We start from the raw sequence: 21,078 nt of genomic DNA, 5'->3' as shown, positions 1-21,078 counted from the left end.
TTGTCAGTTCGAGTATATGGGTCCTTTCTCTACGAGGCTCTCTCTCTCTGCTTTCTCTCTACTTACCTATCTATATCTATCCCCTGTCGATATGTGTACGAGTGCGAGCGGGTGTGAAGTGTATGAGAGTGGTGGGGTATGTATGTGTGTATGTGTGTGTGTGTGTGTGTCCACGTAATCAGAGAGCACCAAGGGACCATATTCAGTCTGACACCATCTAGGTACCTACTGTAAATACGTTGTCGTGAATCTGGGACCCTGTTACTGCAACGAACTCCACTATCTGAATCGTTGATTTCCGTCTATAACCCGCTCTACACTAACCCCCCCCCCCTTGCTCCAACGTGGGGGAAAAGCGATAACCTAAGAATATACCAGCCACAACTCTGGATATAAGCTCTTAGGTGAGAAAACTTGGTCCCTGCAGACAACATGCCGACGAAAGGCGCGTGTTGTTCGTTCACGGAAGGCTTTCGTCTGTTTTGAGGCTATATCCATCCACCTAGCGCTCGCTCGCGAAACGTAAGCAGCCTCGCAGATCAAGATTAGTAGTATACTGACTAGTTTGACTTTTTCGTTTCGGCGTCTCCAATTCGTTACCAGGCGGCTTTCTTCGCTTTGTTACTCACTGCACTGCCGGATTTGAAATGCAAAGGCGTTGATCATCAACAATGCCAATAGCTACTTACAAACTGAACGACAACTGCGAAACGGACATTGCGTCAGCGGCAATTCAACTTCATGATTGCTTTCTACGTGTGTATGGAAACCCTTAGAACGACCAAGATATCGCATGCCAAGTTTTGTCGGCCTTAATTATCTTCTCCGAAAGTTCTCCCTTCACTCTCCCAAGAGAGAAGAAAAAAAAGGGAAAATCGCCAAGGTTTTGTTTTGATGTTACTCATTCTGCTGCGCCCAGCTAATCATGTGCATTCCATACAGAGTCATGCTTCTCCAAAACCCTTCAATGATTTCACATTCGGTTTTCGCGATTAACGGGTAATACCGAGAGACATGCGCGTCTTCCCCGGAGACAGACGAGAGCTACATCCATCCATCCATCCATCCTACCTATCATCTTTTGGATACAGTGCGATAGGTAGATAGGTCAATGGGATTCGATATCAGGATCGTGTTGCGCAAATTATCAATTTAGGTACTAGCCAGAGTCCCGCGTGTTCGCTACCATGGATTTTATAGCGCCTCGCATGAACGGTCTTGGCTAGGATTCTGGTAAAAAAGAACACCTGATGAATGGGCGACGTGAACCCTTGTCCAAATTTCCCTCGAGAAGGTAGGTAGGTAGCATCCTCTGTGGAGTCTCATAACAAACAGAGAATTTTTGGGCCTTTTGTTGATACTGATCGTGTGTCAAATTTCAATGTTCATGATGGCAATCAAAAGATAATTACATTCGGTCGAAAATTTGCGCTTTATAATCATCAGGCGGTGCACGAGGGAAACCCAACAGCATGTGTCACGATACCTATGTAGGTATGATGTTGACCGGCTAATGTCGCCGGTGGGCTGAGGATTTGAATTGACAAACGAGAGAACCAACCAACCGTACCGTCTGAATAGAATTCCTAATCGGTATCTGGCACCCGGGATAAGAAATATGCAAGGATAGCAATGTGCAAACGGGAACTCGAAATTGCCGATATACAGAACTGGAGGGGTTATTATTTCACCGCAGATACCATACCATACCATACCTACCTCTAATTTCTCGTGATTCGTATTCTCATGACGAATATAGGACGATAATCGCCTATTCATTTCTTTTTTTTTTTTGCTACTATATTTACAACACAGCAACGAGGAAAACATAGGTAATGTCTTAACATAACGATCTCCCATGCGCCTCCTGTTTGTATCCGTTTCGTCTCGGAGAAACCCTCGTGTTGCCCGACCGAATAACTTCGCAGAGCCACGTGAGAACGAGACAAGACATGCTAAGGACTCCAGATATTCGTAGGTAGGCCATATTTCGTTCACTTTCCCGCGCTTCTCCTAATCCCACGCCCCCCCACTCCCAAAGTCACCATGAATCGATTTCGTACGACGTGAGCAGGTCGATCCGGACCTACATATGTAGGTATGTCATGTACGGCCCTAAAATACGCCGTAACGGTTTGGTTTGTCCTCCCGTCCCATCGAGGAAGGGTGAGGTTACACGGATGGCTTTTCACATCAGGCGATAAAAGAGCAGGTTTGAGTTGCGTCCGAGAAATTCTGTTGCCCACGTCATTGTGTCTCTGATAGGCCGTATATGTCTTGTACTTATGTCTGGAGTGTCTCACAAATGGTTAGGTCTCTTTCTCTTTTCTTTCATTCGTTACACATACGGGATTGGAAACTCGAACCATGTACGTCAAGTTGTGTAGCCGCGGGATCTGAAATGGGCTTGGGACCAGGTTACGCACGCCTCTTTTTTCTTCTTCTTTTTTTTTTTTTGGCCTTGTTCCTTTGTGCGCCATCCCACGTGGTTGGGTAGTCGGCGGTTTAGGAATAGGTACCGGTATGGGCCTCTCCCCCTTTGCGTATGTAGCTCCGAGACAAAACAAAACAAAACAATACGCATACGAAACGAAACGTGAGAGACCAGCCAAAACGATCAAACCGTTTTGGTGTAGCGACGCCGTGGGCACTTGTCTTGGACGCTTGCCCGGAAGCGTCGTATATGCGATGTGACGTCGAATCTACCTACTGCAGCGTAGCGTAGTGTTGTGTTGTGTAGTGTAGTGTAAGTGTACACGTTGAGGCTGAAATGGCAAGGCCTTTGCATTGGCTTGTTGTACCGAGAGCAGGGAGATGAAGGTGTTTCCTGGTTACATCGCGCCGTTTTATTTATTTCTTGCGAAATCTTTTTTTTCCTATCTTTCTTTTAATTCTTATTCGCCTGTATTTTCTATTTCTACATTACGTCTTTTTTTTTTTGTCTTACTCTAAGTATTTTGATATCATTATCATATTTCTTCTTTCAACAGCCATCCTCGGCATGTTTCAATGCTACATGTGACGGAGCTGAGAGTTTGAGCTGAGGCTGGTTCTGTGTAACTTTGAAAACCCATTTTTGGCCATGTTAAGCCCGCCCCCCCTTGCCATCAATCATGTGCTTTTAGTTGTAAAGCTGGCGGGCAAACTGGCTGTCATGTTTCAGTTCGTTAGTCTAGGTATATCACGCACATTATAGCTTAGGAATCGCAGGCTACAGACTAATAACAAAAGTTCAATTCAAAACGTGTATATACTGGGCTAGGAAAGAAAACCCCTTTCCCCCTATTTGCGCTTATTCTCCTCTCTTCGATTGACGAAGATCTGCACCACTGTTCGGCATCTAGGTGCATCAACGGTTTCAACGGTTTTTTTTTCCTCCAAGTCAGTGGCTTGCGCAGAAAAGATGAGACCCGAGACCCATACTGAAGCGAGAGTTACACCAAACAGTCAAGCAATCATCCGATCTGCACGTTCTTGGCTCTCAGCTGGAATCCTATAGGCTTCTGTCGGTGCTTAGTTAGGCATTATTGTCCGTTCGCTGCCTTCCTACAGGGCGCAAAAAAGGCGTGCATCTATCTATCTGCTTGTCTAGCTGTGGTGTAAGGTAGCGTCGTGTCTCATATCCCCAGACCTCGGCTCGATTCGCGATTGTCGACGACAGGATTCGTCGACAAGGAAGGATGCGAAAAGATCCAATTTGGCCCCCAAAACATCCGTTCTGCCTTGTCTCTTGCCTTGTTCTATACATACACACTTTGTCGACACGTGCTTTCTAGCGGGGAAGAGTGGGAGGGTATATTAATAATGTTATATCATTATTTTGGTTCTAGTTTTGAAATCTTTACTTGGGGGCCGGTTTCATTTCGGTACGTGCCGCTATATCGCCATTTTTGGTTTCAGCTGGACTGGAAATTACCTGCCGACAGCTTATTATGGAGGGCGGCGTTGCATTTTGCTGGGGGGATCATGGGGATAAGGGGGGGGAAGGGAATGAGGTTAGACGAAATCTTTGTTCTGGCCCTAGCAGCTGGTCTGATTTCCTTTGTTAGGCAACGCCTTACCGAAGGCTTGGTAAGGACCTACATATGGACACCACACTACATACACAAGAGAGCCAGGGGGGAGGGGTGTTTGGTACCTAGGCTGTGGAATCGCATGTGTAATGTGTGCGACGTGAGAGGGTTTCAATCAGTCACTCGGGGTATACTATGTAGATCAGGCAGTACCATCTCCTGCTGCAGCGTAGGCGTACGTGTAGATAGATAGATAGATGGTGGTGTTGAATGTGGGTATCGTGGGTTTTGGGGATACGACGAGGCAAGGTACAATCAAGTCGCATCCAAGGCATCGCGTTCCCACGATCTAGGTAGTCTACCTGCTGCCAACCAGAGTACCATCAGCTGCATGGTCCAAAATAATGTTAGCACTAGAGTGTTAGGGTAGGTCTTTTTTTATAATAGAGTAATATTAACACGTGCTGATGTATTATCACCCCTCCCTTGGCATGGCTAGTTCTCTGGCTGTACACCGACAGTGTCGCCAAGGACGTTGCGGGCGGAAGAAGAAGGACAGACGAGATAGGTTGATGCTATACGAAGCAGGCAGAGATTGGGCGTGCGCGATTGTCCTAAGTCATGCCATTTCATCCCGCAACGGATCGCGTTACTTGGTGTTTTGCGCTCTCGTGTGTCGATGTGGCGGCCATACCCTTGTAGTTTTTTGCGAAATAATGGTGTAGTATAGGGCATTGGCGCTGAGAGTGGCCGGGGCTCCAGACGGACACGCCTATGTTGGGTATCACTACTTGATCGTGGGGACTCGTTGGAGACACGGAGAGGCCTTGACGAGTGCTGAGTGTGTCCGGACCACACGCTGGGTTTGGTCATACCGGCCCAACATCACTGGTCGACGGTAGCTATAGCCGACATGGACAATAATCGTTCACCGCCGCCGGCCTTCAGACCCTGGCGATGGGTAATAGGCTATGTACAAGGTAGGGAGGTTGCCGCTCACGGTTCCGGCTTTGCTCACTATTTGCCATCGATGTTTACCGCCTGTCAGTGCACTGCCTTCTTGTTACCACCGACTTACCTGGAAGTAATATCCTTTTCTACCCTCGAATTATTTTCTACCATTATCTCTACCATTATTTCCTCGTCACGGCCTTTTGAGATGACATTGTGAATGTGGCACGCTCTACTGTTGCCATTGTCACGTAACGTTGTAGTGTAACCTGCCAGGCTTGGGTATGATTTAGCTCTGCGATCGTGAAGGCTGAATGATAATGATTCATACATACATCAGCCACCTAATCAACTCGAGGGTAGGGGCGGCGCACAAGTTAGGCATTTGTCTACGCGTACTCCTCGGTTCCGTGAAGATATTGCTCCTAGCCAGAAACATCGTGGGCTCTTCCTAAGTATACTTAGTTCTAGATAGGTGGTAGAGCTTTCGGTACTTCCACTCCTCCTATCACTGCTACAGTAAACCCAGTAGTGATTGTAATTGTATCAAGGACTTTCGTTCCTTCGGCGTGCGTGCGGCCGTATCTGCCTCCGTTTGCCTCGTCTTGCCAGTCCTACCTGAATTGCTTGGTTTGTATCCTACCTACCGTTGCATCATATCCGTCTGTCCTGTGCGGTCCTTTACCGTATGGTCCGTGTATCTGCATTCTTCTAATACCCCTCGCTTCTTATTTCCTCTCTAGGTGCTTTCAACCGAGATATGATCGTCGACGCAAATGCGCCGCGCCGCCTTATATGCTACTGCAGTATGTATGTTCGGAATAACACCATTGGCAACAATCAATTTCAGCGGGATAGGAAAATAGATCGCAGAGGCCATCATCTCTCTCCGAGTGGCACAACGCGAGCTGATCGGGCATATACCAAGCTTAGGTGTTACTTCCTCCTGGCTTAGCTGCGTACCTCGTACAGCATGACTACCTAAATAAACCGTATTTGTTCCGCGAGACAACCCGTCTACGCTGCCTAGCCTTCCTCTCTGCTCAGGCATATGACGAAGCTGAGGACGTTACTTGGATGACTAGTAAGTACGCTCGCAGGCACAAAGACGAGCCACGACAGGTTTCAAAGACGATCCCACCCGGCTCTCGAGTGGAGCTGGAACGCAGAATACCGGGGGAGATCCGTGACCTCGTGCTTCTCCAGTCGATAAGGATTGCAAAGTGTCCTCGGCCCTCTCGGACACTGTAGGCGCACAGACGGAATGACATCCAGCCAGCCTTGCTCGTACACTGCTTGTCTCGTCAGGACCGATTGAGTCACTGACTGCCTAGCTGGTGTCGGGGTGGCTTGTCGACTCGTGATTTTCGATTCCTGAGCCCTTTCTAATACACGCGCGGTGGATATACGATGAGATGGTGGGGGAACCACTCGTTTACGCACCCGGTTCATGGTTCCGGGCCTGGACGTCGGGGTCCCGTGGCGCAGCAGCATCTTTTCGGTACGTTGAACATGGGGGTTGTGGTCGCCTTATCGATGGAATCGATTCCTCTACCATTCAATGTATGGTGTGCTCAAGTGTTGAATCACAAATGGCTTTGTAATGAATTATCTACGTGTCAAGTAAGGTGTGTAGTCAGCCTGATCTCCAGCACGTGCGCAACCCGGACGAGCGGCCTGTATCATCCTAGATGCCCATTTCCTTGCACCTCATCCGCGGAACAAGGGATGGGGAATCCTTCTCAAAGTACGTTCATGCTTCCTTCCCTAGTTCGCTCGCGCAACTCCCCGCGACCAGTCGGATATTCATACGATGCAATGTCGTGTAGACCGGGGGACATTAGACGTCGACGTGGTTCTGCGGCGTGGTTGTATAGTGCATGGAAATATACTCTCTTATCTTCATGATCTGTCCCCGTGCTGCGCCTATCAATCGGAAGCGTGGGTAGGATGAGGATCTATACTTGACAGCCATTATGTGGACAGGGTACTAGCATCGGGCTATTGAATTCGACTCTTTCCTAGATGAGCGTTGCGCGACAGAGCTTGACGTGAAACTATGATGGCAGATCCTTACCGAACCTTGGAAGATGACAAATTCGAAATGAATCGGCGACCATTTTCCAGCTATAGTATATATTGCGAATATATTACGATTCTTGATTTAGTTCATGTCTATTCCCACGATGAGGAGTCCCGATAGATCATATTGTTATATTCGAAACATGGGTATCAAATGCTGCCTTCCAGTACTCCCCGTTCCAAAACGCCACACGTTGCACACTTTGAGGATGCATAATCATCATCTTCAACCAAATTAGCTAAATCGTAACATCCCCTGATATTTGCTTGGCTTTCTTCCTTCTTGGAGCCCCAGTTTCCCGTGTAAGTTTCTTCTTGGCCAGGCCGTCTCCCTCGCCCTACGAGGAGGTCGGCGTCTGGCCTGTCTTGCTCTTTTTCCGCTTGAGCTTGGATGTACCGCTAGTAGGAGTCTTCGGAGTCTTGTCTCCGGCCTTAGAGTTTCCGTCTTTCGCCTTTTTCACCCCAAGGTCTAAAATTGATGTGCTCTTGAAAGTTGTATTTAGAGCTGTGATACCTGGGACCTGGAGCTTGTCTGTTCGACCCGTCTTGCTCAGGTTGAAGGCACCTGGTTTACCTGTAATGGGGTTCTCGTTCTCATAGTCACCGCCAGACTGTAGATGCACAAGCATGGAATGCTCGGCGTGTCGGACCAAATCAAAGCTCGATAAAACAGCATCTGGCTTCTTCAATTGTGAAGTGCTAGTGTTTTTATTCGCAGCGGCGGTCTCGTCAGGCCGCGGCGTTGTTTCTTTAGATTCCACAGCATTTCGCGGACGAGAATTAGGAGTAGCTTGTGACATTTTGTATATGTGCCCTTGAGATGGTGTCCAAGTGCGTGCCTCGTCTGCCGCGGGGAAGCATTTGTTCAGGGATGAAGAGATGGTTGCCTACGAAGAGTATCAGCAGATCTTGACTCCTAGGTCCTGTTCGTTGACCTTCAGGCCAGAAGCACGACTTACCATGCGAAAGCTTAAGACTTGGGCAAGAGTAGGCGCCATATAGATATTCTCTCCCACGATGTAGTAAGTAGCATGTACGATTATCTCATCCTCAGGATCGCGCTTGCGTCGGGTTTGCTTGCGGATAACCCAGACACCGGTGCCAGTCCCGGGCGCAGTCTCGGCGGGTTCTTGCGCGACTATGAATTCAAGGCCCGACATATCCCGAAGCCGGCCCTCAAATGCTTCACGGGTTTGTATTAGATGGAACATGGCTGGATTAAACATGGCTTGGTTCGCCAGCACGGCGTTATTCGAGGTCGGATCAAAAAAGGGCGACTGTGCGAAATAGAAAAGCACCGAATTGCTATGGATTCCTTGCATTTGTTGCGCCGACTGTGGATGGCGCCACTGGATTTCGTCCAGAGGCGGCTCGCTTTGAGAAGCCATACTAGGTATGCAGTGCAGCAGTAAGGACGGCAATGGGAAAGCAGACGCCAGGCTCGTGATAGTCGATGGGGAGGCTCCGAGGTATCGTTTCGCTCTGCTCGAAGTCTGGATTCGCGATGTCGATCGGTGTAAGATAGGATACAGGGCGCACGAAGACTTCAGATTAGCTGCAGTAGAGCTGAGGTCGTCTTCAAGTTCGGGACGGAAAGCTCCCTCAATCCGTGATGGATTCACCAGGGTTGAAGATGTTGGATTGTTGACACGATCAGCCAGTGGATTTCATGAACGAAGTTAAAGTTTTAGTGGAGCGCAAACGTCAATAGACAGGGATACCCATGTGCTGTGGTTAAGCAGGGCAGGCGCCTTGAAAGGCTTAATAGGCCTTAACCAGGTACCTCTCTACACGTAGCTTAGTGGGTATACATTAGGGGCATCTACCTTAGCTTGAATTGGGTTCTCTCAAGCTAGAGAACATAACATCTACAACATCTGTGTTCGCCCATTACCGGATCTCCATCGATCGCGGTAGTTTAGCTACGAAAACACATCAAAGAAAGAAGCCAAGGGCATTTAGAATCGACCTATTCTATCCGGTTTAACTTGTGGCATACGCCGTACGCACGCCTTCCCCATGGATCTTGTCTCAGGTATCCGTAAAACGGGGTCGCGTGGCGGAGTCAATTTCAACTGGGAAGATGTCACAACCTCTGCTCACCGTGAAAATTATCTCGGACACAGCCTGAAAGCCCCAGTCGGCCGTTGGCAAAAAGGAAGAGACCTTAACTGGTACGCTAAGGCAGATGCGACAGATGCGGCTTCCGACGAGACGCCAGAACAGCAAGCTGCCCGTGAGCGGAAAGAGGAGCTGAAGAAGATCAAGGAGGCTGAAGAGGATGCATTGGCTCGCGCACTGGGACTTCCCGTCGCTCCACGAAACGTTACGGGGGCGAACGCCGTGGATGTAGGTGGATCTCGAACTCAGGACAATCCTACGCCTGAGGCAGTAGGCTCTAAGCTAGATGATCGCCCAGCATCCAAGCACCACAGGGACCCAGAAAGGCGACATAGACGCAGGCATCGAAGCCGCAGTCGAAGTCACAGTCGCAGCCGTAGCCGGGATGGAGACAGGAGAGGCCACCGCCATCGCGACCGTGAGCGAGACCGGGATAGACGTCGCGATGGGTCACCCCGTGGAAGATACGAGGATCGTCGCTCTCGCCCAGTAGAGTACAGAGACGATAGACGCGAATACAATAAACAAAGGAATCATAGTCGCCATAGAGACACAGACAAGTCCGAGCGGTCATACAGAACGGGTCGACATAGAAGTTGCAGTATTGAAGGTGCAGAGCACAAAAGATCTTACAGAGAACGTCATAGATCTAGGTCACGAGATGCAAGAGGAGATGGAAGTCCTCAGCGCTATCGGAGAAATAGCCATGAAAGAGATTAACTCTAACCCCAAATTTGATTTTGATTCTATTTTATACACGGCGCCTATTGCTGTTGCTTTTATCGATGTTGACAAGCTCAGAGCAATGGGACTCAAGAGAAGTGTTAACCAGAAGCCTATAAAGCTCTCTCTTGTTCCTGGGTTAGGGAACAATGTGCAGATTTATTTCCCTCGAAACTCGCACTAAAAAAACCCTCGGAAGGGCAGGTAGTAAAAATGCAGTAGCTTCGTAAGCTCGGAATATTACCTAATTATGTTGATCGTGTTGGTAGCATTCCATTTGTTCGATCTCCAAGCATCTACCAAGCAGAACCAAGGTACAGTAGTAGATACCCATCGAGATGGGCACCTAATCTACCCCACGAACCCAGCGGGGTTACTGGCTATGTACCTACCTAGGTACCTAAGAAAGTACCTAACAGACACCCTGAAGCCCAGTACCTAATTAAGGTGTCTAGGTGTCTAGGCGCATTGCATCGCTACCTAAACTGTGCAAGGCAAGACCCAGCTACCTTACCTAGCTTAGGTAGCTACAGGCGTACTTATCTCCCTAGATAAGGCCGTACTACAGGCCATTTCTAGATGCAGGTAGGGCGAGTGCCACCCATTGAGTTTGAGTGGCATTTCGAAACCTGTCAGATAGACGACCACACGTCGTCATCTCCATGTCAACCGAGCCTCAGCTGGGACTGGGACCGTGGTATATCCGTTGTTGGTACTGACTTGGCCCTGGTCTGCCCTGGCATCAACACGTACGTGGCCGTCTTTGTCATTCTTTCAGCAATTGCTTCTGCTGTCTCGGGCCTTTTCCACTTTGTCGGTGAAGCTTCACCGTGCTTCTTCTCAGCACCGCACCGCCTCGAACTCGATCGGTGTTGGTCGTTGTTTTGTGTTGGGTGATGCCTACTTAGCGAGATCCTTCTCGAGCCAAGCGTCAGCCTTGCCACCCACCCCCTCTATTTCTTACACCGACCTCTCTATCACGTATAACGCTTGCTGCTCCCTGGTCTTTCTGCACGAGGACCTCTCGGTTTTTCTTCTGCCACGCCTCATCTAGCATTGTATCATTAATTAATGACCCCGTGAACGGACGACTTCTTTGCGCGCTACGACAGTACACGATGGATTTTGAAAGACTCCGGGCTGCGGCCCTGAAAGATGGGGAAGATGAGGAAGCAGTCACCGTCGATACTCGAGCCCTGATCGACAAGGTACTTGCGAGATATTCAGGAGAATGGACAACCCTACGAGAACTCATTCAGAACGCGGCCGATGCACAAGCGACAACCGTCAAGATAAAATGGGAAACTCTGCCCTCCACCCATGTACCCCTTCCAACCATGGCCGATCGATCCGCGATATTAAAGCACATCATCACACATAATACCCTTCGTCGGCTTGTTGTTCAGAATAACGGCCAGCCCTTCACAAAGACAGACTGGGGGAGGCTCAAAAGAATAGCCGAAGGCAACCCAGACGAGACCAAGATCGGGGCATTCGGTGTTGGATTTTACAGTGTCTTTGCCGATTGCGAGGAACCCTTTGTCAGTTCAGGCAGCGAGGCCATGGCATTCTACTGGAAGGGAAACGCACTCTTTACCAGAAAACTATCGCTTCCTGAGGATCAGTGTAGTCTGAATACTGCCTTCGTTCTAGATTACCGGAATACCACCACCACGTTACCCAACCTACTCTCCGTAGGCCAGTTTTTAGCAACGAGTTTGACATTTGTGGCATTGGAACATATTGAGTTTTGGATAGATGATTACAAGATTGTTTCTTTGCAGAAAAAAACGAGTCCTAACGAGAATGTGACGATTCCGAGAGATATGGATATGACGACAAGGGAACGTCTCATGACGGTCCGAAGCGTTGACCGCTCTAGCGCTCAAATTGATGCTTCTTTCATGAATGCCATAGGATGGAAACCTCAGGCAGCCGCAGCAAAAAATGAAGCTTATGGCCTGGGGAGTTCTGAGATACCGTCACTACGAAGCTTTTTCTCCAGACTCACCGCCACCGCTACAAAGGCTACAAAGGCTGCAAGAGAGGAGAAAGCTGTTCAAGACGCTATATCTGAGGATGTTACGGTCATGTCTACATCAACTATTTCCCTCCGCGTCACCACAGGCGCAATTAAAACATCCGTGACTGCAAGCTTCGCCTCCGAGTTAGAAAGGGCAACCAAGAAGCCTCCACCAAAGATGACGAAGCTATCTGTTTTGACATCCTCATACGACGAAGAGCAGGCATCGGGGGGCTCACAGGAGTCTGCTCAATTATCCGCTGTCACTGATGTCTTCGCTTCTGTGCTCCCAAGTAAAAAGGGTGGACGGATATTCATCGGATTTCCAACTACTCAGACAACTGGTGGTGGTATGCACATATCTGCTCCGTCTGTCATCCCGACTGTAGAACGTGAAGCCATTGACTTGAACGCAAGGTGGGTTCGGACATGGAATCTTGAAATGCTACGCGCAGCAGGTATCATGACAAGACTAGCTTTTGCCCATGAAATGACCGAACTCCAAATGAAGCTGCAAAAAGCTGCGGAAACTGCGGGTACTGGCATAACTTCAAAAGAGACAACCCAACACATGCAAGAAGCTTTGCATATCTTAAAAGCATTTACATTTGGTGACTCTACCCCAAGTGGTCACGTTTCTCAGACGATTGAGGAAGCTTTCTGGACAGCATATAAAAGACCGTTTGTGGAAATCTATAGCACTCGAGGTGTACTTCCTACCAGTCAAGTCCGACTCGCTTCTCAAGAACTAGAGAATTTCGTCCAAGGTATTGCTGTGGTGCCGCCTGAGTTGGAAAATATCGGCTTTGTGAAGAAACTGATTGATTTTGACCTACTCTCGCAAATCACCATCGAGGATGTGCATAGAGAGCTTTCAACGAAACCGCTCACGGAAGCTCAACTTCCCAATTTTATTCAATGGGTAGCGAAGAAAGCACTTCAAGGTGAACTGGATTTGCAGACTCGGAATAAATTACTCGACGTTGCTGTTGCTGTGGTCAATAAAAAGAATGATCAAGATCAAGGCAACATAATCGCGCTGGGAAGTATCAAGAACTTTCTGGTAGCAGCCAAAATTCCAACAGAACTTCCAATTCCACCAACAACTATTCCATTTGAGTATACCAAAAGCTGCAGCAACCAAGAGTTGCGAGCACTGTCTTGGGAACCCTTGGACCTCTTCCCTTGGGTTGAATTCTTAATTACCACCCGATTCAGCAGGCCAGCAGATCAAGATATGACTAAGTCTCCCGAGTTTGCAATTCGTATTTTATCTGCGTTGTCGAAGAGCTGGGATCAACAAAGCCAGTTTTCGAAAGACAAAACCGTGTCCCTACTGAAGGCTCATACCGTCATACCCACTAAGCAAGGCATGAGGAAGCCAACGGATTCTTTCTTCCCATCTGTGAAGCTATTTGATGATCTACCTACTATTGAATGCTCGCATTTGAAGGAGAAATTCCTCTCTGCACTCGGTATCAGAAAGACGGTCGATCTTGAAACGATTTTCAAGCGCTTATTGAGCCCATCTTCAGAGAAAGATAGCACTGGGCAAGCCAAATGGAGTCACGTTGAGCTGATTAAGTACCTGGCATCAGTTCAGAAGGATATACCTGCTGATGACTTTGCTAAACTGACACAATCTCGAATTTGTCCTGCTGAGGCTGGCCCTGCAGGCAGAGAGTCCTCTCAAGCAAGTTCACAGCTATACAAGATCTCCGAGTTGTTTGAACCCAACCGTATACTCCGCCCTCTTAAATTGAGGGTTCTCCAGTGGCCTGGCGGTAACTTGAGTCTCCTGTCACCAGAAGCGAAATTTCTTAAGGCTCTTGGGTTGCGAGCACACCCTTCTGCTCCTGAACTAGTGGAAATGATGACTTCTTCAGATCAGCAATTGCGTGAAAGTGCTATGGACTACTTTGTTACATTTCATCAGAAAAATGGCTATGGAGCTTTCCAAATCAGCTCTAGTACCCGAGCATTCCTACCGCTTCAAGGAGACCCTAAGAGACTCGTTCCACCTGCCAAATGCTTCACTAATGAAGCGGCTGCTGTTTTGGGGTTCGATATTCTGAAAAAGGAACTTCATGGTGATGCGCAGAAATTTGGCGTGTCGCGAGATCCACTAATTGGTGACTGTGTTCAGCGCCTAATCAACAGTCCTCCCAACTCCCGCAAGGAAGCAATTCCTATCTTTCAATACTTCTCGAGTCGCATAAATGATTTGCCCGGAATATCAATAAAGACGCTCGGTGATGCTCGGATTGTGCCAGTCTCGCAGAAGACGCGAGAATCGGGGATTTTATCTTCAGTCCATGCAGATGAGAAGACAGGGCCGGTTGTGCACTTACAGCCACGTCATTGTTATCTCGGAAGCTCAGCTATGTACGGCGATGTATTTGATTTTGTTGACTTCGGCCAGCCTGCGAACTCGTTCCTCTCGGCTTGCGGTTCAAACAACGAGCCCACCAAATTGGAAATTGCTCAACTAGCGGCAGGAGAGCCGGCGCGGCTTCTCAGTGTACTCAAGAGTCCTGATAAATACCTGAGCTTACTGCGATCGCTGGCGGGAGATATGCCCACTATCAAAAGAGATAAAGAACTATGGAGAAAGATGAAAAAAGCATCCTTTCTTTTGGCATTTAAGGAGATCCCGAGCCCGAAAGGGAAGGCTGTGGAACAAGATGAAGAGGAGGAAGTTGTTCGGACTTACCAGCTTGCGGCACCTTCAGAAATTGTCATACTAGACGATTTCATCAGCTATAGACTCTTCAAAGACCATTTGAAATGTGCTCCTGAGGAAGACGTCCTCGAGTCCTTCTATCAAGCCCTCGGATCCCCATGTCTCTCAACAACGGTGCAAGAAGATCTAAGGGTGGGGGGACACAGCGAAAAGCAGGATGGTGCGGTTTGGCTACGCAAGCATGTACTTGAACGGTCCAAGCTTTTTATCCACGAGTATGCTCGGTACACGCGGGATGCTATCAAGCACGATGCGAAATGGCTAGAGAAGAACTTGTCAGTGGTAATTGTACGTTCTGTTGCCCTTCGTCGATCACTTCGCACGTCAGGACAATTTCATACAGAGAAAAGATCGGCCGCAAGCAGTCAGACTTCCACTGGATGGGTACTCTATGTGGCCTCTGAATCATCGCGTCCAGACATGTACCAAGTCGGTCAAGCCATCTGCCAGTTAATCCTAAACCGACCAAGTCAACAAGCATATTTCTTTTTTGAACCATTTCTTAAACTAGATTTACTAGACTTGAGAGCTCGTGGGTACAACGTAGATCGTATTCTTCGAGCGAAGGCCGCGGAAGCCAGAATTGCGGAGGAAGAGAGGCGAAAGGCCTTAGATGAGGAGCAATCTCGGATCCGAGAACGAGAACAAGAATTCATACGACAGAACCAAGCTGCAACGACCAGCGTGACTGCTACGGCACGAGAACAAAACAACACCCCGCCTCCTCGCATGCCTGGTGGCTTCCATTCTGCAGATGACCATGATTATCCGTCTCCAGTGCTTTCGCCTCCACAGAGCAGAAAAGGGGGAGGACTCTTTTCCAACCTATCTAAGCGATTCGGATTTGATTATAGCGACGAGCCTGATGAGAAAGAGCCGCTCAAAAACTTGATTGGCTCCAGTTCCAATCCTGGAACTTTGGCGCCCGCCGAGCCATCATCTTCTGGCTCGAAACCTGGTAGGAGTGAACAGGATGGGAAAGTCACCAACCCAGCAGTTGTACAACAGAACTTGCTGAATGCAATTAAATCAACACGGGCTTATGACTCGTCAGCATTGTACTCTCCCCCAACGACTCGTGAGGTTAAGGAACAGGCGACCTATTGCGATGATACAGCCGCCAAAGATCTAACACTATTAGCTGATGCTTCAAATGGAATGCGTGTATTCGTATCTTCCAACATACCTCGGTCCCAAACGGAAACGTTCCTGACATCAAACCATACCGAGATCAACTCTTTCGCCACTCTTCTCAAGGATGTCGGCGACGTATACCAGATCCCGAGAAATGTGCTGCACGTCTTTTACGACGAAAGCGGTAGCACCATCGCCTTCAACCGCGACGGCAGCATTTTTTGCAATTTGCGTTTCTACAAACAACTGCACGGAGACCCCAGAAGCGGCGAAGACAAGGCTTCCGCCGCCGTGTGGTGGTGGGTTGTCATCGCTCACGAACTTGCGCATAACCTCATCCAGCCCCATAATGCGGATCACAGCTACTATACGTAAGTACATCCTATAACGTGTTATAACTTCCGAGTCACCAGTCAAATCTGATTACTGACACGATGACTATAGGGAGTCCTTCATTCAGCAGTACTTTCCCAGGATGATGATAAAAGCTACTTCACTCCTCACGGACCCTTCATTATCACAGCCGCGTGGCTTACCCGAACCTTTGGAGCCAGAGAGAAATGGCGCGACGGGTGCAGATGCGCCGCCGCCTTATCGGGAGCATTAAAGAGAGCGACTCCGAAAGAGGCGTCGCTTGCACAGGCTGTGAGTGTACAGTTCTAAGTACATAACCTTTGATAGACATAGTTCATAGTTCATAGTCACAGTCACAGTCACCTTGTGAAGGCTTAATATTTCTTCGCGATATTTCTTGTCGAGATTACTTTTGGCTGTTTCATATACATAGATGAGCGCGGCGCAATTGTCAGATATGGGATATGGTGTTTTATTATTCGCTATGTTTTGTAATTATTAGTTAGACTCCTTCCTTCTACCTACTTATGTAGATACTTAGAGAGCTGGAGTAGATAGACTTTGTACACGTAGAGCTGAACATAGATTCTTCTCTAGTTTTGCCGGAACGGGGCGTGGATAGATATCCGTGTGATGTGACATCTACCTACCTGCTTTGATCGCAGTATAATGTTGTCTGCGATAGAATTTTGATTTTGTCTCTTAACAGAGTCTTTTCCGAATCCCTTTATCACAACTACTATATTATAACTACAGTGGGTGTATTGGTATCAAAGATATATACAACGTAGTTAGCGAAACACTCATCGCGCTCTAATCCTAGTCCAGAACATAATCGAAATCACTCCGTAATCCATCCCTTACCCGGCACTTTCTTCTGCGCGACCTTCTTCACGGGTAGCGGCCAGCCCTGACCCCCGGTTCCTTCTGCCCTGAGATACGGCACGACCCAGCACTCGCGCGTCGAGGCACCGGGTTCACTCAGGACTTCCTTGATAGTCTTTCCGTACGAGATGAGTGGCGTGCCTTTCGCGAGCGCGGAGAGCTGGGCCCCCGTGACGTCCGTGAGCGCGAGCATCCTCGTCTTCGGCTTCTTCGCCCCGTCGACGGGGCCCGAGGCCGAGGACCGCTGGAGACCGCTGTATATCACGTATTCGGGGAGTTCTTGCGGGCTGTAGTGCGAGAGGCTGCTGGACGGGTGGATGAATACTGCTCTGTCTATCAGGGCGTCGCCCGTGGCGGTGCTGGCGGGGGTTGGGAGGGGCTGCAGGGGGAGATACGGCACGTCGATGGCGCGCCGCGGCTTGCGGTGCATCTCTGGCGGCACGGGGGCTAGATCTCCCCGGATCGCGACCTGGTCGATGAAGCCTGCTGCTACCATCTGCTTCAGCGCCGTCACTTGCTTCGCGCTGGGCCGGTCAAGACGCTCCTTGAACGTCAGGTTTGCGAATGCAGGGATGTCTTTCTGCAGGAGCGTGGTGATTTGCTTTCGCAGCTTCTGCGTCTCTTGCAAGGCTTTGAAACGCACGAACCGCGACGTACACCAGCTCTCCGAGGGCGAGTGCGCGAACTCGCCTACGACTTGCAATAGCTTGATTGCGTCGGATGCGTCGTCGAGCGAGCGGAAATTGCGATGCACTTCGTTGTATTTCCGCCTGGCTTGGGCCCGTGCGTTCTCTGCCGCGATGTCCTCGTTCGTTCTGAAGCCTTGCCCACCTTCATCGTCTTCCGCTGTTTCTGGAGGGATTACTTGGGACTCTGGGAGGAAGATCTCTGCTACTGATAGGCCTGCGACTAGAGCGATGGTGTAGGAGAGACAATCGTGAAGATGCCCGACTAATAAGATACGCGCGAATCGTGGTGGAAGAGGAAGTTTGCTCATCGTTTTCCCGATCTGAGTCGCGAAGCCGTCTGCGTTGATTGCTGAGAGATGCTGAAGGAGCTTCTCCGCCTTTGCCAGGCTATGTCGGTCGGGAGAAGTTGGGAAGGGGAAATTTACAACGTGCTTCAAGTTCATTGCCTTGAGCTGAAGCACGACTCCTTCTATCGGCATCTTCAGGATTTCGGGATCCGCGTATTCTTGTAAATCTCTCTCGTAAACGGCAGACGAATAAAGTCGCCAGGTATGACCTGGGCCGGTACGTCCTGCTCTTCCGGATCGTTGATTGGCACTCGCCTTGCTTATGAAACCGATCTCATAGCGCTGCACCCCTGTGTCAGGGTCAAAAACACGCTCCTTGGATCTCCCACAATCTATCACGTATTTCACCCCCGGAATAGTCAGTGATGTTTCAGCAACGTTGGTAGCCAATATTATAGAGCGTGAGCCCTCGGGAGGCTCTTCGAAAACCTTCATCTGTTCCCTCGTGGGTAGGAGAGAATACAAGGGTAATATGTGCATTTTGAGAGGCAGAGCTTGCCCCGTCTCATTAGGAATGTCAAATTCAGCTTCCTCCTCCTCATCCATATCCTGTTCGTCCCCAATGATCTGTAACTCGTCGAGTTCATTGCCCGTAACATCGTCCGATGTTTGACCGAATTCGATGTCTTCTACTTCCAGAGGACCATCATTTGCTGAGAAACGAATCTTAGGGTAAGATGCAGACTTTAACCCAGTTTGATGGAGTTTCAGCTTTTGGCTCAACCTAGAAATTTCACTATGACTAGTGAGGAAGACAAGCATACTGCCGGGCGGAAGCTTGCGGTGCCCGCGAATTATCTTCTTGAAGGCCTCATCGACATAGTCAGGCTGTGTTCTCCTGGCAAAATGTATCGCCACAGGATACTGTCGGCCTTCAATGTTCAGAACCGGGGGTGGCGTGGGAAACAATGTCGAGTTAGTCACGTCGCTTATCCGAAGAGTGGCGGACATGACTTATTCTCTAGTTAGCAATTTACACTTCAAAGGGGGAACTTAACTCTTTGAAGTAACTCACTAATCAGTTTTAGAGGAGAAATCTTCGGGTTTTCACTAGCCATCTCTTCTCTTAACTTAACTGTTCTACTCAGCATGCCGATGAGAATATCTGTATTCAAACTCCTTTCATGAGCTTCGTCAATGATCACAGCCGAGTATTTTAGTAAAGAGATGTCATTGCCGATTTCTCTAAGCAATACACCATCCGTTACGAACTTGAGCCTAGTCTTCTCGCTGGCAGTTCCCTCAAATCGAATTTGATATGCAACTGCGTCAGAATGGCTCCCTAATTCAGTCGACACACGTTGACTAACGGACACTATTTGGTATTTTTTAGTGATCTTATTGACAAATGGAAGGTTGATATCTACTTACCCGCGGCAACCTTTCTGGGCTGGGTAACAACAATCTGACCTGGTGTGGGAGAGTCTGGAGAGCCATATCCTGCCTCGAATAGCATTTGAGGAACTTGCGTACTTTTTCCGGATCCAGTGGCACCACAGACGATAACCACATTGTTGTTGTGGATTGCTTCCATGATTCTTTGCTCCTCGGCCACTACAGGGAGCTTGAGCCTAGCTTCTTGTATTTCAGATAGCCTTTCAACTACAACGCTATAAGCCTTTCGCCCAGTATCCTTCGTTGGTTGTAGCTCTAGTGGCAAAGGGTCTTGCTCGATTGGTCTTGGTTTAAAATTTTGAGGAACTGTAAATTCCAGTGTAGTATTGCCGTTATTGGGTTGGTAGCCGAGGGCTGAATTTCTCTGTTCGTGAGCCCACGCTTTGAATGCCGATGAGCGCGTTTTGGCGGCATTGCCGTCATCTTCATCGTCTTCATCTTCCGATGAGGTGTCCTCTTCACTTGTACCTTCATCCGCCGATGCACTTGAAGATTCGGTCCCCGACTCCTCTTGTTCATCAGCGGATGCCGCATCGTCAGAACTAAATCCATTCCATTCGTCATCCTCATCTTCATCCTCGTCCTTTGGTTCGCCCTGCGTTTCGAGTTGATCATTGGATGGACTTAAAGGAATTTCTGGTATAAAGCCCGCGTTTCCTGAAAATTTCGATTTGACGCCGCCTCGTTTCTGCCTTTTGCGCAACAAGGGTCTTCCTTCATCGTCCAGCTCCAATGGTCGTTTCAGACCGGATCCAGCCACAACTGAAGGAGCTGGAGGCTCTGATATCCCGGTTTTCTCAGACTGTGTAACTTCTCCATCCTTTACTAGTAATTCGGCCTTTTTTCCTACGTCCTCGTCGTCTAAGTCTTCATCCTCCGAGTCATCTATTGGTTCAGGTCTCTTCTCAAAAAGTATGCTCTCATCGGTTTGAGAGATCCCAGCAGCGCGTTCTCTCAGCGCCCGGCTCATCATCTCACGCTTGGTCTCTTTGGCAGTCCCCAAATTACGACTGCTAGCAAAAAGACTCGTATCAATCTTATTGGCGGCTAGTTGCGCCAAGAGCGCGCGATTCTCATCTTTCGCAAGCTTTTTATCAATGTACTTTTCGAGTCGTTTAGCTTTCTTGCTACTCATTTTCGCATCGCCTTTTAATTCGGCCTTCATCCGGGCTCTTTTTGCTTCCTCGGCTGCCTTTTTCGAATCTGGAAGAATTTCAACAGCATTGCTGTCGATGTGAGCAGATGGAGTTGTGCCATCTTCAACAGCCGCCTGCTGTGCTTCTCGCGCCTCTCGCGCAAGGACCTTATGTTTCCTCTGGCGAGGAACAAACTTCTTGGCCATCCTGACCGGCCCTAGAAAGTATGCGATGATGAAACCAAGAGAATGAAGAAAGAAAAATAGAAAGGAGCGAAGAAGGCTATCTGATAGGTATACTTGGCTCAATACGATGTATAAGACGATCAGCAAATCCTCAATATGCCCAGGAAATTAATTTTGACCGCCTGGCAGAATCAAATGCTGTAGATCGTAACCGGCTTAGCGCGGGGTAGCCAGTCCTTTACACGGTACTTACCTAAGTAGGTAGTATGTCCCACTAATTGTCCCGCTAGAATGGTG

General features: G+C 48.8%; 4 protein-coding genes across 4 annotated transcripts; 2 read left to right on the top strand and 2 right to left on the bottom strand.

Annotated features, from left to right (window-relative positions):
• Nucleotides 1-7,128: 7,128 nt before the first annotated feature.
• On the bottom strand, nucleotides 7,129-8,826 carry F5B22DRAFT_113675 (MED6 mediator sub complex component-domain-containing protein). The gene is made up of 2 exons (XM_047968800.1): nucleotides 8,006-8,826; nucleotides 7,129-7,933 (listed from the first exon to the last, which is right to left on the bottom strand). The coding sequence occupies exons 1-2, from the start codon at nucleotides 8,432-8,434 to the stop codon at nucleotides 7,385-7,387; spliced, it is 978 nt and encodes a 325-aa protein (XP_047831766.1). The 5' UTR covers nucleotides 8,435-8,826; the 3' UTR covers nucleotides 7,129-7,384.
• Nucleotides 8,827-8,902: 76 nt separating this feature from the next.
• F5B22DRAFT_603734 (kinase phosphorylation protein-domain-containing protein) lies at nucleotides 8,903-10,174 on the top strand. Its single transcript, XM_047974761.1, has one exon. The coding sequence runs from the start codon at nucleotides 9,066-9,068 to the stop codon at nucleotides 9,885-9,887; it is 822 nt and encodes a 273-aa protein (XP_047831765.1). The 5' UTR covers nucleotides 8,903-9,065; the 3' UTR covers nucleotides 9,888-10,174.
• A 724-nt stretch (nucleotides 10,175-10,898) lies between these two features.
• F5B22DRAFT_113651 (uncharacterized protein) lies at nucleotides 10,899-16,691 on the top strand. The gene is made up of 2 exons (XM_047968799.1): nucleotides 10,899-16,161; nucleotides 16,235-16,691. The coding sequence occupies exons 1-2, from the start codon at nucleotides 11,009-11,011 to the stop codon at nucleotides 16,395-16,397; spliced, it is 5,316 nt and encodes a 1,771-aa protein (XP_047831764.1). The 5' UTR covers nucleotides 10,899-11,008; the 3' UTR covers nucleotides 16,398-16,691.
• Nucleotides 16,692-16,985: 294 nt separating this feature from the next.
• F5B22DRAFT_635858 (DEAH-box RNA helicase) lies at nucleotides 16,986-20,802 on the bottom strand (the record flags this gene model as incomplete). Its single annotated transcript, XM_047977206.1, has 3 exons — nucleotides 16,986-19,018; nucleotides 19,081-19,380; nucleotides 19,437-20,802. 3 exons carry the CDS (start codon nucleotides 20,800-20,802, stop codon nucleotides 16,986-16,988), a joined length of 3,699 nt encoding a protein of 1,232 aa, XP_047831763.1.
• Nucleotides 20,803-21,078: the final 276 nt, after the last annotated feature.

The sequence above is a fragment of the Xylaria bambusicola genome (genome assembly GCF_022495145.1).
Source record: "Xylaria bambusicola strain CBS 139988 unplaced genomic scaffold F5B22scaffold_16, whole genome shotgun sequence".
Classification (NCBI taxonomy): domain Eukaryota; kingdom Fungi; phylum Ascomycota; class Sordariomycetes; order Xylariales; family Xylariaceae; genus Xylaria; species Xylaria bambusicola.
Note: the sequence above shows the minus strand (reverse complement) of the source record. Positions and strands in the feature narration are given on the sequence as shown.